The sequence below is a fragment of the Ambystoma mexicanum genome, chromosome 2q, assembly GCF_040938575.1.
Source record: "Ambystoma mexicanum isolate Mex_15411 chromosome 2q, UKY_AmexF1_1, whole genome shotgun sequence".
Classification (NCBI taxonomy): Eukaryota; Metazoa; Chordata; class Amphibia; order Caudata; family Ambystomatidae; genus Ambystoma; species Ambystoma mexicanum.
This window is the reverse complement of record NC_090924.1, coordinates 546633288-546650336: the sequence shown is the minus strand read 5'-3', so window position 1 is coordinate 546650336 and position 17049 is coordinate 546633288. Positions and strand designations below refer to the sequence as shown.

The following is a 17049-nucleotide window of genomic DNA, read 5'->3' as shown; positions in this document are numbered from 1 at the left end:
GTGTAGTGTTTGGAACAGGTGCATATCTTCCCTGCACTACAGAGACTTGGCTGTTACTGCAGATATCAAATCGGCACCAGTGACCTCTGAACCTGCTCCACGCCACTGGTAGAGCAGGCGCTGTAGATCAGGGTACTTTTGCAGCATCGCACAGGTGTACACTATGCTTTTGGCATGAAACTTATGAAAAGGATATCTGATCTGAAGATTTCCCTTCCTGAAATGGATGAACCCTCAATTTATTTTGTAATAAATACCTAAAAGCTAGCACTTCTACACCCTTGCCAGATTGCAATGACTTACAACCATTATGACATACTCTCTCCATTGTCCCTTTCTTTTTGTCAAGTCCTATTTTGTTAATGATTGTTTCCGTCTGTGTTTTATTATAACATTTTGTTCTTTTCTTCCTATTTATGAAATGTGATACTGTATCAATAAACACTTGCTTATCATCTCCATCTGTAATATCCCTTATGTCATCAATAAAAAACAATATTTTAAACATGAAATTGGTTGTCATTCCTAATGACAATGTGAAGTTGGCATAATCATTTGATGCTGCTATTCTAGAAACTAGAATGGCAGCGTGCCTAATTAGGGAAACCCTGGCATGAGATTGTTGAACTGGCAAGCTATTTTCTTTCTTAAAATCGATCCTAATATGTGATTTGGGGACTCGTTAACATGGATATAAAATGTGTGCAGACATTGGCCCTCATCAGGAGGTTAGAGGTAACCATGCCGCTTTTAGCGGCATGGTTGCCTCTTTACCGCAATCCGGGCCTGGGTCCCTCGAATGAGGCTTACCGGGCCATCGCAACCTTAGCGGACCCGGTAATTCCCCGTCCGAGGAACCCAGACCCGGTCCATCCCCATTCGAGCCCCTATAGGGCTCAATGGAAATGGAGATGGAGCCAACAACGGGCCCGTTAATGACGGGCCCGTGCTTAGCTCCCTTATGTCCTCGAGGGACCCGGTATGGACGCCTGGTTTTTCCAGGCGCCCATTGCGGGTCCCGCGATGAGACCACGTGGTAGGGCGGAATGGGTTTAACAGCACCGGCACCTTTACCGGTGCCGGTAAACCCATTCCGCCAACCTTATGATGAGGGCCATTGTGTTTAGCTAGCAGGGCAATGCCAAATGTAACCCAGTTGATAACCAATTGTTCTTAAACGCTTTTTTGATCATAAATACTGATATAAATAAACGTTTTCTAAGGACTTCACATGAAGTACTCCCTAGAATATGCCGCATAATTCAGAATTCAGATGTTATATTCCAATCCTGCAGTCCCACCTGTGGTAGAAGACTGTGTTGTTCGATAAACGGAACCAATTTAAGAAACTGAAAGAAATTCCAAATATGCACTCACTCAAGGCACCAAGAGACAAAACTTGCACTGGTAATGCTGTCAGAAGCCAAATTTCTATCCACTGTGACTAGCAAAGTGTGGAAGAGACAAAACATATGTACAATTGCTTTTGTTGTAACACTGTTCACCCTATGATGTGTATGTGTTCCTCAACATGAAAGCAGCTTCCTTATTCTTGTTTTTGTCTTGCAGGCATTCCATGTCCAATTATCATAGCCTGGGCCATTGGGAAGCTTTACAATGAAAACGAACAGTAAGCAATTTAATTTAAAAAATAAATCAAGATAACATTATTTGAAACATTGTTCATAAACAGTTCTGAATTTTGGCTACATTATATTAAATAGATTTTTAATTGACCTGCCTACAATTGTGTTTCTTTGTGTACTGATTATGTGAGAAAAGTGAAAATGTGATGTTGGTATTGGATGTGGGGAACAGATGATCATATTGTCCCTTAAAGGCAACTTCTGAGTTATGTGAACATTCTTAGGTTTAACATGATAACCCCATAGTAAGGTTATTGAACAGTTTTTGACTCAACAATGATATACTTCCAAACTTGCATCTAGCTTTTTATTCCCGTCGAAGACCCCCTAGAGGATTTTACCTTTCCACAAATGTGAGGCTCTCCATTGGCATCCAGATATTTCCCCCAGTCTCTGACTCCTGATTCATGGATCCTTTTACCCTTACTTGGTGCTCTGAGGTCTGAACTGGCCTGTTTTGCAGTTATATAAAACTGTAAAAAGAAATGTAAAATATAGATGGTTTATTGTTTTAATTAATCATTATAGACCAAGAAGTGGTCATCAATCGATAAATTAGCTTTTTTTCGGCTGGTGCCATCAAAGTATACACAAACAATTAAAATACGAAGAAACTCAAATTAGTTACATGTATTGATGACTAGAATGTGTTTTGAAAATAAAACTAAACCTTTAATTTCATTCAATATTATGCCCAAAGGCAGAAGATAATCCATGCAACTTTACAGTTTCATTTCTTTTGGTAAAGCGTGCATTTTAAATCAAGTCAAAGGCAAGTTAAATAGTCTTTCAAAACTCCATCCTGCGAGCCAAAGCTTTCATTACACATGCGTCAGCCTCATCAACACTGATAGAATCACTGATTTTGAGTGACATGATAGCATTACTCCTATGCCTAAATTCCAGCGAGTTTATTATCGGTGTCAGCCATTGAGTTTCCATATTGAAATATAGCGCACAGGAAAACAATAGATGACACTCTTCTTAGTCACAGATGTGTCCATAGGAGCATTTAAATGAAATGACTATTCAACGCCCCAAGGACTTGTGAACTTGGCGAGTGGCACAATGTCCAATCGCATGTAAGTAAATGTATTCTCCCATATTTTACAAGCAGATCAAGTGCTTTAATGTCAGATAGTTTGATGCTAAATGCTGGCAAGTGCAAATAGGAGTTGCTCTTTTAAAGCCCGGTCCTCGAAAAAGGAAATTACAATTGCTGTAGAATTATTTCCATATATTGCAGGGGTGATCCCAAAAAGATGAAATGCCCAGAATAAAATACATCTTCTAAAGCCATTTGAGCCATAAAAATGCCTTACCACGCACCATACGTAGCTGCCCGAATGATTTGTGCCTTTTATACTTCCAAGACTTGAGATAGGATTTTTCCTCCAAATCGTGCAGAATAAGTAAAGAACCATCCCTCCGTTTCTGGCTAAAGCAATATCGCTCCTCTCTACTTGAGGGGACCAGCGGAATCTATTCTAACAGGAGTAAGCCTAAATGTCTCCACATTTTGCAGCATTGCATTACCTTAGGTAAGCTTAGAGGAAAGAGTTAATGTTTGACGGGCTGTACAACAGACCATGGTTTTGTTTTTGGAAACGTTTATACACAAGCACATCTCCGTGAATTTCTCTGCAAACAGATGAAGGAGCCATTGAAAACCTGATGGACTCTTGGAGATAAGAACGTCATTTTCTGGAAACAGCTGTAAGCCCCATGTTATGCCACACAGTGATGGTGCATCCATTGCTGATTGGGCAGTAGCTGCTGACAAATCATTATTGTATATGATAGAAACAGCTGAGGCCCAAGGACAGCATCTTGCCTGATGCCTTTGTTGATAGAAGTTGGAACAGTGCATGCACCTCTTGTTCCCCATCCAATCAGGACACAGTTGTTTTGATTTAGGGAATACATAGCTCTTACTAGGTCGGGTGGAGCATCAAAAATATGGCACTGCCAACGGCTGTTTGGTGGAGGTTGATGGATGCTAAATAAATGGTTTGGCTTTTTAATATGACCCATGTTTGCAGTATTGTAAATTAATGTATCTTTTTGTATTTTATTTTGATATATATAGTGCTTTATGCCAAAGCGATTGACAAATGTATTGCACAATGCTACAATGCATATGTTAAAATAACATGACATCCAAATGTTACAGGGAAAGTAGGTGAGTCTTAGGACGAGAGTGGAAGAAAGAAGAGGTGAGAGAGATCGGAGCGAGAGCAGGGGTGCATTCCAATGAAGAGGGGCCAAGACAGAGAAGGAATGAAAGCGGGTTTGGGCACAAGGTGGGTGGGGAAGGGAACAGACAAAAGCAGTTGAGATTGAGAGCAAAGAGAATGAGCTGGCAAATTAAATGAGAGCAAGTAAGAACGGTAAGGGGTGCGAGATTATGGAAAGACTTAAAGATAGCACAAAGGAAAATGCAATTGAGACGAGAGGAAAGTGAAAAAAGCAGATGGAGTGAGGAGTTATACATGGATTTTAGAGGGGATAGCCGAGAGATAGGAAGTCCAAAGAGAAGACAAGAGAAACAGAAAATGCGAGACAAAAATAATGTACGGGATGAACAACTTAGAGCCATGGAAAGTGAGAATTGGTTGGGCTTTGGAAATGTTGAAAAGATTAACCCTGCAAAAGTGGGAAAGAGTTGAGATGCAAGCAGAGTGAGACAGAGGAGAATCTAGGTAGACGCCAGGATTACGGGTGGAACAAGAAATAGGAAGTAAGCAGGAAGGAAAGGAGATGGCAGGCAGTGATATTGGAGGATGAATGGTTGAAGCAAGAAGGAAAATGACCTCAGTCTTGGAGGAATTAAGAACAAGATAATGGTCTAACCTCCATGATTGGATGGCCGGATGGCAGGAGCTAAGGGTAGCAGGAACAGAAAAGGAAAATGCAGAGAAGGATAGAACAAGCTTGGTGACATCAGCATAGAGTTAGTGAGTCAGACACAAGGATGAAATTAAAGAAGCAAGAGTCCAGGTATATAGAGAGAAAAGAAGCAGGCCCATGACAGAGCCATAAGGTCCACTGTGATGGATGGGGAGATGGTGGGGGAGGACTTGCCAGCCCAGGAGACAGTATGTACGATCAGACTGGTAGGACTGGAGCCAATGCAGGACAACTCCAGAAAGGGGAGAGAAGAAAGAAGAAGAGTGTGGTCTATAGTATCGAAGGTGGCTGACAACTCCAGAAGGATTAAGAGGGAAGAATGTTTTTCTTTGACTCTGGAAAGAAGTGAGTCACAGACAGAGTCACAGACATAGATGTGGGCAGTCTTTGTGGAGTGACACGGATGGAAACAAGATTGAAAGCAGGGGAGGATAGAGTTAGAGGTAATGAAAGAAGAGAGTTGGGAGTATACAAGTTGTTCTAAGAGTTTACAAAAATACAGCAGGAGTGATATAGGGCAGAAGTTGAAAAGAAGAGAAGGGTCAAGAGAAGGTGTTTTGAGGATAAGGAGAACGGTGGCATTCTTAAATGAGAAAGGAAAGGATGAAGTTAGAAGTGAAAAATTAAACAGTGCAGTAAGATACGGCAAGAGAGGGGGATAGATTTTAGAGATGAGAAAGAAAGCAATTGTATCTGAAGCATAGAAGTGTGATGGGCTCTAGAAAAAGAACAGAACGTGTCTGAATTAGAGGTAGGATGAAATGAGGTTATGCAAGCAAAATGAGACAGAAATGTGACCAATATAGGAGATGAAGGCATGATAGTGGAGAACAAGAGGTCAACCTTGGAGGATGAGTAGGAGGCTAGGTCAGTGGCCGAAAGGGACAAGACAAGCATAGGATCAGAAGATGGAGGGGAAAGAATACGAGTCAATATTTGAAAGAGACAGTGGGGATGGGAGGTATAGGAATGGAGAATATTTGAGTAATAAGATTGCTTAGCAGAAAGAATGGCATTGTCAAATGAAGAGTGAAGTGAAGGGCTGCAAGAATAGAAGAATCAGAGTAGGGCTGAAGCCAATGATGCTCTGTGCAGCAGAGAGTAGACTGCAGAGAGCAGAGCTGAGGCATGAGCCATGGTTTAGGAGGTTTACAAGTGGGAGAAAAATAGGCAGAGTAGTGTGAGTCAAAGTAGAGGATAAGGCCTGAGAGAAAGAAGAAGCAGCATCATCAGCAGAGAGATAGGCAAAGGCTGCAAGAGAAGGACAAAGGGAGATGCAGGGAGAAATGAAAGAGGAGGTATTGAATGATTGAAGGTCACAGTGGTAGTATGTCTTGGCAGGGGAAGGGAGAGGGGAGACAAGAATGGTGATTGGAAAAGGAAAACTAGACAGGGATAGAAGATAGTGTTCTGAGGTATATGCAGTAACAGCGGAGACGGAGGAAGTGGATAAGGATTAGGAAAAGATAAGATCAATATGAGAACCAGAGGTGTGAGAAGGAGAGGTAGGAATAGGGGAGGGGTAGTAGGAATCAAGAATGGGAAGAATAAGGAGAAGAGAATGAGCAGAAGAAATATGGAGATTAAAGTCACCCAAAACAACGAAGGGGTCAGGAAATGGGAGGGAGGAGAAGTGAAGAAAGAAGGTCATCAAAGTCGTCACAGACGGAGCTGACAGGGTCAAGAAGATAGTAGATTATAAGAAAAGCTGAAGGAGATGTAATGATATTCAAAAGAAGAAAAGATTGGGAGTGCAGGGTCAGTAGTAAAGGAAGAATGAAGGATTATATCAACCCCTCCCCCATGACCAGAGGGCCGGGGGGGGGCATTTAGAAAGGAGCAGAATGAGATGAAAAGAGTAGATGGTGTGACAGAATTCTTAGGAAAATATGGTATCTAGGAATTAATTAGCTTTACTGCATTAGGAAGTCTGCATTCCACAAGGCAGAATAGGCAAGAGAAGGGAGGTTAGAACAAGGGAGGCAGCAGAGATGAGAGAAATTGCGACTAGCAGAATGGACTCGAGGGGTGATAGGAGTAGAGTGTAGGAATAGAAGAAAACATTAGAACAGTAGGATAAAGGAAAGTGCTATGAGCAGACAAAATAATGGAAAGACAGGCACCAGAATGTTACAAAGATATGGCCAGTAAGTGAAGAGGCTCTTGGCTCAAATAGGGGTAGAATTGGGCTAGATGAAACCCACCAGGCGACGTATGGGCAGCAGGAGTAGGAAAGAGAGGAGTGAGGCATAGAGGCGATCAGTATGCCAAGACACATGGAGGAGCAGATACAGCTCCCATCTGTGGACAGCTGCAGATGGTGTAGCTGGGGCTTTTCCCCAGAACCAGATCTTGTATCTAAATGATTGCTTGATGGTTGAAAAACATTTTATAAATCCTGTCTGAGTGTCAGTTATACATTCTGCTCTGCCGCCCATTTTTCCAATCAATATAGAATATTTTGCGAATGTATTTTGCACAAACTGTCCAGAAGCAATATGCGGTGGTGCTTGGTGGGTATCTCAAGATCACCCTTTTGATAGGTTAAAACAAGTATGGCTCCTCTCCAGCGGTTTCGGGTGCTAAAGGTTTTATTGATTTGGTGGAAAAGGTTTGTCAAAAAAGCTATCCAAATGATTAAGTCATTCTTAAATGTGTTCACAGGGAGATTATCGAGTCTAGATGCCTTGTTGCTATGTTGTGACAGGGAGGTTTTCTAGATATCTACATTTGTGAGCTCCAGAGTTACACTGTCCAAATTGTACAGCTCTTGTTATAAAAACATTGCATCATGCACTCATTTGTCTGGGTCTAATTCCATCTGCCTAGCCCTTAGGTATAGTGTCTGGAAAGGTTCGAACTGCACCTGCCCAGTGGTGTTGTCGGCCAATGTCCCTATCTGTGTTTTTGCCTCGTCTGACAACATGCCAGACATTTCTTGAACTTTTCTATCTAATGTCTGCGTTAAAGTTTTGCTTCTGGCAATAAGTTGAGGAAGGGCATTGTCCCAAATCATACTTGACCACCCTCCGAGGTGTGTAAGGCTACTTGCAGTGGGGAAAACTAAACAGTGTACATAGGTTCTAGTTATTTTTATTTTTTTAAATCGAACTTTAAATACATGCCTGGAAAATTAAGGAGAGAAGTCATTGTACTCTTGTAAACATAAGGACTAGACTTGCAACACAGAGTGCTGTTGTGTATTTCAGAAATGTTCTGCAAAACAAAATGGCTTGCCAAAACTATACTTTGTGTTTTGCTAGGCGTCATTTCTGTGTTACGTGGGTGAAACGTACTCCTTGAGCAGTCTCTATTTTTCTGGGGCTAGAGATGGAACAGAAATCTATCCCCTTCTTGAATACATTATGCAGACAAGGGCACTTGATACCCATCCACTAGCTGTTTCCACATGCAGGTCTTCAATGTTTGCATTCTGCGTTGAGAATGTTTGGAATGTGGTGTATATCGTTAGTTACAGCTTCCATTCCATGCATTCTGATTGGTTGGATGGGAGGCAATAGAGGATCCATGTGCTAATTAACTTTAAATTCAGGTTAGCCAAATGCCTAAAATGATGGTTCACGGACATTTAAATCATTTTTGAAAATGAATCCAAACCAATATATAAGCCCTCATTACGACCCTGGCGCTCCCGTAATGAAGGGGGCCGGTACGGAACCAGCCCCCTTCATTACGGGAGCGCCGATTACAAGCTTCCCATCGCGGGACCCGGATCGGACGCCTGGTAAAACCAGGCGTGCTTTCCGGGTCCCGCGAGGTGAAGAAGGAGGTAACAACGGGCCAGTTGTAATCTGCCCGTTGTTACCTCCATCCCCATTCCCATTGAGCCGTATGGGAACTCAAATGGGAATGGGGAATGGTACCTGCAAGGAGGAATTACCGGGTCCTCCAATGTTGGAATCACCTGGTTATTCCTCATTGCAGGAACCCGGTAAATGAGCCCGGTTTGGTGGCAGTCATGGAGCTAATAGCCCCATGGCTACCGCCAAACTCGTAATGAGGCCCATAGTGTTTTAAAGCATAGGAACATAACCACAATTTAAAGTGTTGCATTGACAATCATTACAAATCCGGCGGTTACCGTGTCGGTAAATCCAGCAGGTTGAAGCCGGACTTGTGAGTTTTACCGGCACCTGGCTTGCCGGAAACAAAGGGGCATTACAAACCTGGCGTTCCGGGAAGTCAGGCACCAGTCAATGTAAATCCCCATTCCCATTGAATCCCATAGGACTCAATGGGAATGGGGACCATGGAAACACTGCACTGTTAGTAACGGTGCCAGTGCTTCCGTGAAACTCTGTCGGCGGGTGCCATTCTGCCAGCCAGGTCTAACCCTGGCGAGCAGGACAGCACCCGCCTGCAGACTCGTAGTGTGCCGGTCCGGTAACCAAGGTGCTGGTAGGCTTACCGGCACTGTTGTTACCAGACCGGCACACTTGGAATGAGGCCCAATGCAATCAAGCAAATACTCTTCAAATTCAAAGGGACTCTGTTTGACTCACAATCCCTTTTGAGTCTTGGTCTGATGCATATTTAATAGTTCTGGGCTGACTTATTTTGGACTGCCAAGCGCGAGAACACGCTCTGTAGTTTATCAGCAAGCATTGACGCAGTTAATACACTGTGATATTCTCAGTATTTGCTGGCACTACCTTAAGGACTGCCGTAAGTTTAATGACTGCAGCCACAACCAGGATACAAGCATAAGGCAAAGGAAGGACTAAGAAAAGCGGGGAAAAGTTCGCAATTTATGTGAACAACTGATTTCAGAGCGCTTTTATTTTTTTGAAAGCATGTTTTTGTTTTTTTAGCCCAGTGTTCATGCCATCCAGCTGCTTTCACAAAGAAGTGACGCTGAGAATGCTCTACAGAGCTTGCAATGTACCTGTGTGCCTCCTGGAACTGATTCATGGTTGGTTTTCTGCCAGGCTCAATTTTCAGATGTGTTGTTCGGTAGCAGGATAATGCATTTAGCCTTGCAAACTAAAAAAAGAAATAGCGAAAGCTTCAGAAAAAGGCGTTTTGTACTACATAGTGTTTATTTGGTACATGAAATGTGAATTTTGAATGGATTCACACTTGTTCCATCTGTTGAAGTGTTATATCTATAGGATATATCTCAGTCTTGAAGATTTGTTTTACGGAGAAACGTCCCCTGATCTAACTCCCCCAACCACAACAATCGCACCCTACCATTTTGGGACATAAAACAGGCTCTTTAAAATCGGAATATTCTTTTTTATTTAAAATAATATATCAACATTATAGCTGGACCCCTTACTTTAAATGCAGTGGAAGTCACTCAAAAATACAGGCAGCCTGCCTAGAGAAAGAAAACACAACCTGCTTGCTATTATCTCTCTAATATTTTACATTCACAATGAAAACAAACATTCATTCATTTAAAGGCAAACCAGAAAAACTATTTAAGACAAATATGCAGTCTTCTCCAATATGAATTTTCAAATTATTCTTTTCGAGGAGTAATTACATGGAGATCTGGAGTATCTCTGCTCTGTTGTAGAGTGGAAAGATCACTTTTAGCATGAGGTTGCCACCACTGTTATTTGTATTTCTCCCAGGAGGTGCTCCATTTCAATGTATTTCTCTTGGAGAGCCTCAGTTTTGCCTAATAGATTTGCTAAATCATTTGAGTGTTCTTTTATTTTTTTCCAGTGCACTTTCCAGTGCACTGTTATGTTAATTGATCAGGTTTTGGACAAATACATTTTGTACATAATCCGAATCAGTAACTATCACTAGTTCCTGATGATTTACGAAAGTAAAGACCGCTTTATATAAGGCCATAAACTTATAAACTATATAAACTTGTTATTAACACCCCTCCTTGGTAGGAAAGGGCAGTGAATGTCCTGTCTGGAACCACTCCTTTCAGAGCAGGGAAGTCTGAGAATTGTCGGATACGAAGGTTTGCCTGCAACCCCCTACTTCAAAGGATTCCCATGTTGTGATCAAGCGCTGCATAGGGCTCAGTTAATTAGGGAGACACTTTGATGTACAGCAGACAGGAAGATGGCTGGGACTTAGAAGTATATTTTGTCATCCTTCCCCTGTCTGTTGCCAAGAGCCCTGGCTCTGACCTGTAGCATCACTGAAGATTTTTGGTCGAGACTCAGGATTGGCTCACTTAAGTTAGGCTTGCCCTACACCAATCCCTGTGCCCCGTTTGAGCCCCTCACTGATCAGAGCATCTGAAGACTTTGCAAGGAGTAAGACGAAGGACTCATTTGGATCTGAGCTGATGGTACAGTCTACCTTACATCTACCGCCAGTGAAGGAAGGCCAGGAGTTCCAAGAGGGAAGCAAGATACCTCCCCAAAACATCTCCCAGGGAACAGAGGGAGATACCTGACTCAGAGGACCCATGCAGCAGCTCCAGAACTGGTACCCAACCAGCACACAGCGTGCCCTGCTAGGTTCTGACAACAAGCTTCCTAGGTGGGAAGTGGCAGAGAGTCTCTGGACAAAGGACAAGGCTGTTGCCTGCTAACACCCTCCTGAACTTTGGGACATCCGCCTTGAAAGGACACAAGCCCCACCAGACACAACCATCATCCAGCGTCCATCTTTATAAGGAAAATTTCGAGACAGTTGAGTACTCGAACTTCACCCGGCTGCACCGCTGACTGTTGTCATGTTGCAGTCGCAAGAGCTTTCTGGGACTCCTTGACCAGCATTCCAGATCCGCCAACCAGCACAGAGACAACGATTCTTGGTCCTGAGCCGAAATGCTGGACAGCCTGCAGGCATCCATCCAGTCTCGCTTGCCGAACTGCCTGCTGCCTGGTACCCGCAGCTATTTCCCACCACTAACTCTATCTCACAGGCTGCAAAGTGCATTGGAACCACCTCAACGCTGTCAAACATGAAGAACTTTTTCAGCACCAGGTACATTGTGGTTCTGCCCCCCTGGTCCTTCTCTGAAGGCCCCTAGAGACTGTTACAACCCTTTGCCCCTTTGGTGCTGCAACCAAATAATCTTGAACTATAAGACTGATTACTTTACCAACTAGCCTCATGTCAGTATCCATAGTGCATCGCTTTGATTTGTGAAACTGTCTGTCCTCTGTGTTCCTTTACAGTGTGGGTTGTAATTGTAGTGTGCTGGAACTGTCTGTTGTAATAATAATAAAGTAGATATGTGTATGTATACAACCTTGATTGGACAGTCCCTTTATCATTGGGTAATAATTGTATTGTCGCTGTGTTGCAACTAACCAACGATCCACGACCTTGCAGAGATAAGGCTGCTGTTCCGTCCACCGTACCAAACATTGGACAAGGAGGTCTTATAAAGTACTTGTATTCCAATCTGTTCAGACCCCTTCTGGTGTACTAGAATTGTGGGGCTGATTGATGGTTTTGAAACCAATATTAATCCCTGGACCACTTGTGCCCCAGAAGTTGATTTGTCACAGTTACTCCGGGGGGCAATTTTATAACTGGCTGATTGTTCAGGGTGTCATTCACCCAAGCATTTCCAATGCTAGCTGCCAATTCCTTCTCATTATTTTCTGAGATATGACGGGGAAATCTGGCCAGTCATTTTACCTGACAGGTGTTTTCATTGTACACCTTGTGAGAAGAATCTAGAAATCATCATCCACATTATTGACTGCTTTTAAATGTTTATCTTCTAAACAATTATCCTTGATATAGTGGTGTTGATCTTCCAATCCTGGAGCCATTGGACTCTTTCTGTTTTGGCCACATCTGATTTCTACAGGGTTGCCCTGCATTGAAAGAATCCAGGAAGTAATCCTTCATTATGTGTCACTCTCAGTCCCTATTCTGTCGATCTGCATATATTTCAGAAGCAGTGAGGTATCATCTATAATGTGCTCTCAATCGATCATTGGACAGTACTTTTTGTTAGTGCCCATGCAGTTGTCAGGAGTTTTTCTCACATTCATTAAACATCATTGTGACAGGTGTTTTACTTGCATATGAAATTAACTTGATAATGCTTCTGGTCCAAGACCATAGTTAAACATGTGTGCAAAAAATCTGTTTCCAGGATAAGCGCATTATTTTTAATATTGTAAGCCAACCATTGAGCTTACAAAATACTTATTTTCTGTTGTTTTACAGCCTCTGTTTGAGAGCCCCCCACTTTCCTTTCACAACTGCCTTCAATAGATGGACAAAGGGCTGAGAGCTCTTTGCATAATTCTCTCTGAATTTGTAACAGAAGTTGATCAATCCTAAGAGACGTCATAACTAATATAGATTTGTGGGGTTCTTCTTTTTCAATACAGCCTTAGTCTTCTTTTTCTGAGGATTAATGCCATGAACTGTGATTTCATGGCCAAGAAAGATTACTTTGGTTCTGCACCACTCTGCTTTCTGAGAGATAGATTTGTGCCACCAGCCCTTAATTATGTCAGCACATGGCGGATCTCCTTACATGGTTAAATCTTTAATGAATAGGTCATCTATATTTGCTAAGTTACCTTTTCCAACAGGATCACTTGTGGTTTTAAGTATGAAAATGTGGGACACAGTTAAAGTCAGAAAATGTTGGATGGGTACGTGGATGTTGCTGCCTCCAAAGGTAAAGGCAAGCTTATATTGTTGTTCACAGAGTATTTGTATTTGTATTTGTATTTATTAAGCGCCTTACGCCAAAGCGCCGTACAATTGAACAACATGGTACATAAACAAACAATATAACAGCTGAAGCAAATACATTATGAATCATTCAACAAAAACAGTGAAAAGAGCAATTAACTGAGGGGGATAGGTAGGGAAGGGGAGAGGGAGAGGATGGGAGTGGAGTGGTGAAGAATGGTAGGAGGAGGGAAGGGGGAGGGTGAGAGGGGAGAAGTAGGGGAGGGGAGAGGTAGCTAGGGGAAAGAATAAGGAGGGGGAATCAGGAGGGAGGAGGAGCTTCAGGGAGGGAAATGGAGGAGGAGAGATTTAAGGGAAGTGCAGAATGAGGTGAGGGTGGTGGAAGAGCGGATAGCAAGAGGGAGGGAGTACCAGTGTAGAGGTGCTAGGAGTTGGAAGGAGCAGAAACTCGAGGAGGCACAAGGGCAGGGAGGTACAGTGAGAAGGAAATGGTCAGCGGACTGCAGGGGACGGGAGGGAGAGTAGAAGGAGAGAAGGGAGGAGAGATAAGGGGGAGCAAGGCCATGGCGAGATTTGAAGACAAGGCAGAGAAATTGAAATTTAAGCTGGGAGTGAAAAGGAAGCCAGCCAAGGGAAGAGAGAGAGGAAGAGATGGAGTCACGGGTGGTAAGTAAACAGAGGGTACGGACAGCAGATTGGTAGATTTAAGAGGGGCAAGATGAGAAGTAGGAAGTCCAAAGAGTAGGGAGGAGCAGTAGAAGAGGTGGGAGAAGATGAGGGAGGAGATTAAGAGTTTAATAGCGTGGAAAGTGAGAGAAAGGTGGATTTTGCGAATATTGAAGAGGTGGTAGCGACAGGTGCAGGAAGTGAGGGAAATATGTTGGGAGAAGGAGAGAGAGGAGTCAAAGAGAACCCCTAAGTTACAAGCCTGAAGAAAGATAGGAAGATTGGAGTGAAGAAAGTGAATGAATGCGGGAGGAGAGAGAGGGGCAAGAGAGTTAGAGGGAAAAAATATAACTTCGGTTTTGTCAGTATTGAGAGAGAGGAATCGGGAAGACATCCAGTTCTTAATGGCAGTAAGGCAGGAGGAGAGTTTTTGGTGAAGGTCAGATGAGAAGGAGGAGAAAGAGAGGAAGAGTTGAGTGTCATCGCCATAGAAGTAGTGGGAGATGCCAAACGAGGAGATTACAGGGGCAATGAGGGAGGTGTAAAGAGAGAAGAGGATAGGACCAAGTACCGACCCTTGGGGTAAGCCGTACTCAAGAGTATAGGTAGGAGAGGACCAGCCACCCCAGGAGACAGTAAAGGAGCAGGAAGAGAGGTAAGAGGATAGTCAGTTGAGGACAGATCCTTTGAAGCCAAAGGAAGAAAGAGTGTGAATGAGGAGGGGATGATCAACAGTGTCAAAGGCTGCAGAGAGGTCGAGGAGAATAAGGATAGAGGATTGTTTGGCGTGGCGAGCAGAGAGAAGGGAGTTGAGAATAGAGGTGAGTGCAGTTTCTGTGGAATGTTTGGGACGGAAGCCTGATTGGTAGGGCGTTGGAGAGAGGAGTTAGTGACAAAGGATGAGAGCTGAGAGTAGGCAAGGCGCTCGAGAAGCTTGGAGAAGAATTGGAGAAGAGAGATGGGTCTGAAGTTAGAGGTGAGAACAGGATCAGCAGAAGGTTTCTTCAGGATAGGGATGATCATAGCATGCTTGAAAGCATAGGGAAAAGTAGCTGAGGAGAGACATATGTTGAAAAAGGAGGTGAGGTAGGGGATAAGAAGAGGGTAAATCTTAGGGATGAGAAGGGAGGGGAGAGGGTCAGATGGGGCGGAGGTGGGGTGTGCTTTGGATAGTACGGTGGATACTTCAGAAGGAGAGATGGGAGAGAAGATGGCCATGCAGGATGAGGGAGGGGGAGGAGAAGAAGTGAAATCAGGGGGTGTGTGGATTTTTTGACGAAGGGTAAGAATCTTACAGGAAAAGAAGTTGGCGAAATCAGAAGGGGAGAGTGTAGAATTGGAGGAGGGATCAGTAGTGGGGGGAGAGAGTTTGGAAGATACGGCGAGGGTGAGTGGCTTGAGAATGTAGTAGGTTAGAGAAGTAAGAGGATTTAGCAGAGGCGAGACAAGAGTCATAGAGTGTGTGGTAAGAAAAGTAAGAGGTTTGGTTAGAGTGTGAGGGAGTTTTGAGCGAGAGTCTCTGGAGACGACAGAGAAAACGTTGCATAGAGAGGAGTTGAGGAGTAAGCCAAGGTTGAGAGGGTTCCTGGGTTGGGCGGAAAAGAGAAAGGGGGTAAAGTTGGTCAAGGGAGGAGGAGATAGCAGAGGAAAAGGAGGATAGAGCATCATTCGCAGGTAAGATGGAGAAGTCTTGGAGAGCTGGAAGGAAGGAAGAGCAGGATTCAATAAAGAGGGAGGGGTCAAAGTTGCGGAAGTCCCACCATGAATAGGTTGGAGGGGAGGGGTTAGGAGTGGTGGAGTGTGGGAGAGGGGAAAGGGAGAAAGAGAGTAAGGCATGATCAGAGAGATCGATAGGAAGAGTAATGACAGGGGAAGAGGGGTAGGAAGAGTTGAAGATGAGGCCCAGGGTGGAGCCAGAGGAGTGAGTGGAGGAGGAAGGGAAAGGAGGTAGGAGTCAAAGATAGAGAGGAGGGGAGAGGATTGAGGGTGAGAAGGGAGATGGAGATTGAATCCGCCAAGCACGGTTAGAGGAGAGGGGGAGGGAGAGATAAGCGAGAGGAGGTGATCCAGGTCTTCATAGAAGGAAGAGAGAGGGCCAGGGGGACAGTATATGATCAGGAAACAGATAGAGTGGGGAAAGGAGAAAGATTTGTAAAGGAATTCAAAGGTAGGGAAAGAAGAGAGAGATGGTGAGGAGGAAGTGGAGATGTACTTGGGGTGGGGGAGGAGGCCAATGCCTCCACCACGGCCAGTAGTGCGTGGAGTGTGAATAAAGGAGGAAGAGGAGGTGGTTAAGGAAGCGGGGACAGAAGTGTTATGAGGGGGGGTCCAGGTTTTAGTTAGGCATAGAAAATGGAGGTTAAGGCGAACGAATATGTCAAGAACAGCTGCGGTTTTGTTGCAGATGGATCTGTCATTCCAGAGTGCCATGTTCAAGTGGCTGGAGTGGTGGACGGTAGGCGGGTAAAGAAGGTTACGGCGGTGAGAGAGGGAAGGAGTGTAATGGGAGAGGTATGGGGGGATAGGGCATTGGGAGGGAAAAGGAGAGTAGGAGGGAGAGGAGAAGAGGGGAGTAGGGGAAAGAGGGGGAGAGGGAAGGAAGGGTGGTGAGAAGGGGATTTGGACAATTGCATAACAGAGGCTTCAGGGATAGGACGAGCATGGAAGGATCATTGCTGTAGAGCTTTGTGGAGGTGAAGACAGAAACCAGTGGGGCAGTTTGAGGTAGGGGCGGTGATCAGGGAACCGAATTAGGAGAGTGATGGGGGAGGGTAGCAGCAGGTTACGAGTAAGTGGAGTGATGCCTGACACTGACAGATGGGAGGCGCAGAGTTGGAGCGGAAGCGCCAGGCAGCAGGAACAGATTTGCGCAGAGGCAGTCCCAGGCCTTGCGATGAGAGAAGGATGACAGGAGCCAGTGGGGTAGTAGACAGCAGGTACCCAGTACTGCAGGCAGAGGGGGCACAGGCAGTTGAGGCAGGCAGATTGCTGTCGCGATGCCGGGCTGCTGGGCTTGATCTTGAGTAGGGAGAGTTGCAGGTACTAGTTCTTAGGAGGAGGCACTGATGGAAGGGGCCAGGAGGTTGAGGGAGGCAAAATGATGTCAAGTTGATGGGCTGCTCCCCTTGTACTTAGGCGGAGAGGCCCTTGTTCTTGCCCTGTGCCCGGAAGCTCTGTGCCAAGTGGAAGGGCTGATGCATCGAAGCTCTGTGAC

General features: G+C 44.4%; 1 protein-coding gene across 3 annotated transcripts in view; it reads left to right on the top strand.

Moving 5' to 3' along the window:
* CRHR2 (corticotropin releasing hormone receptor 2) overlaps positions 1-17049 on the top strand; it is a 2206543-nt gene that overhangs the window by 1905628 nt on the left and 283866 nt on the right. For all 3 annotated transcript variants that reach the window (XM_069647696.1, XM_069647698.1, XM_069647697.1), the window contains one exon: positions 1570-1630. In XM_069647696.1, coding sequence (XP_069503797.1) covers positions 1570-1630 — 61 coding nt within the window. The remainder of the gene's footprint in view (positions 1-1569; positions 1631-17049) is intronic.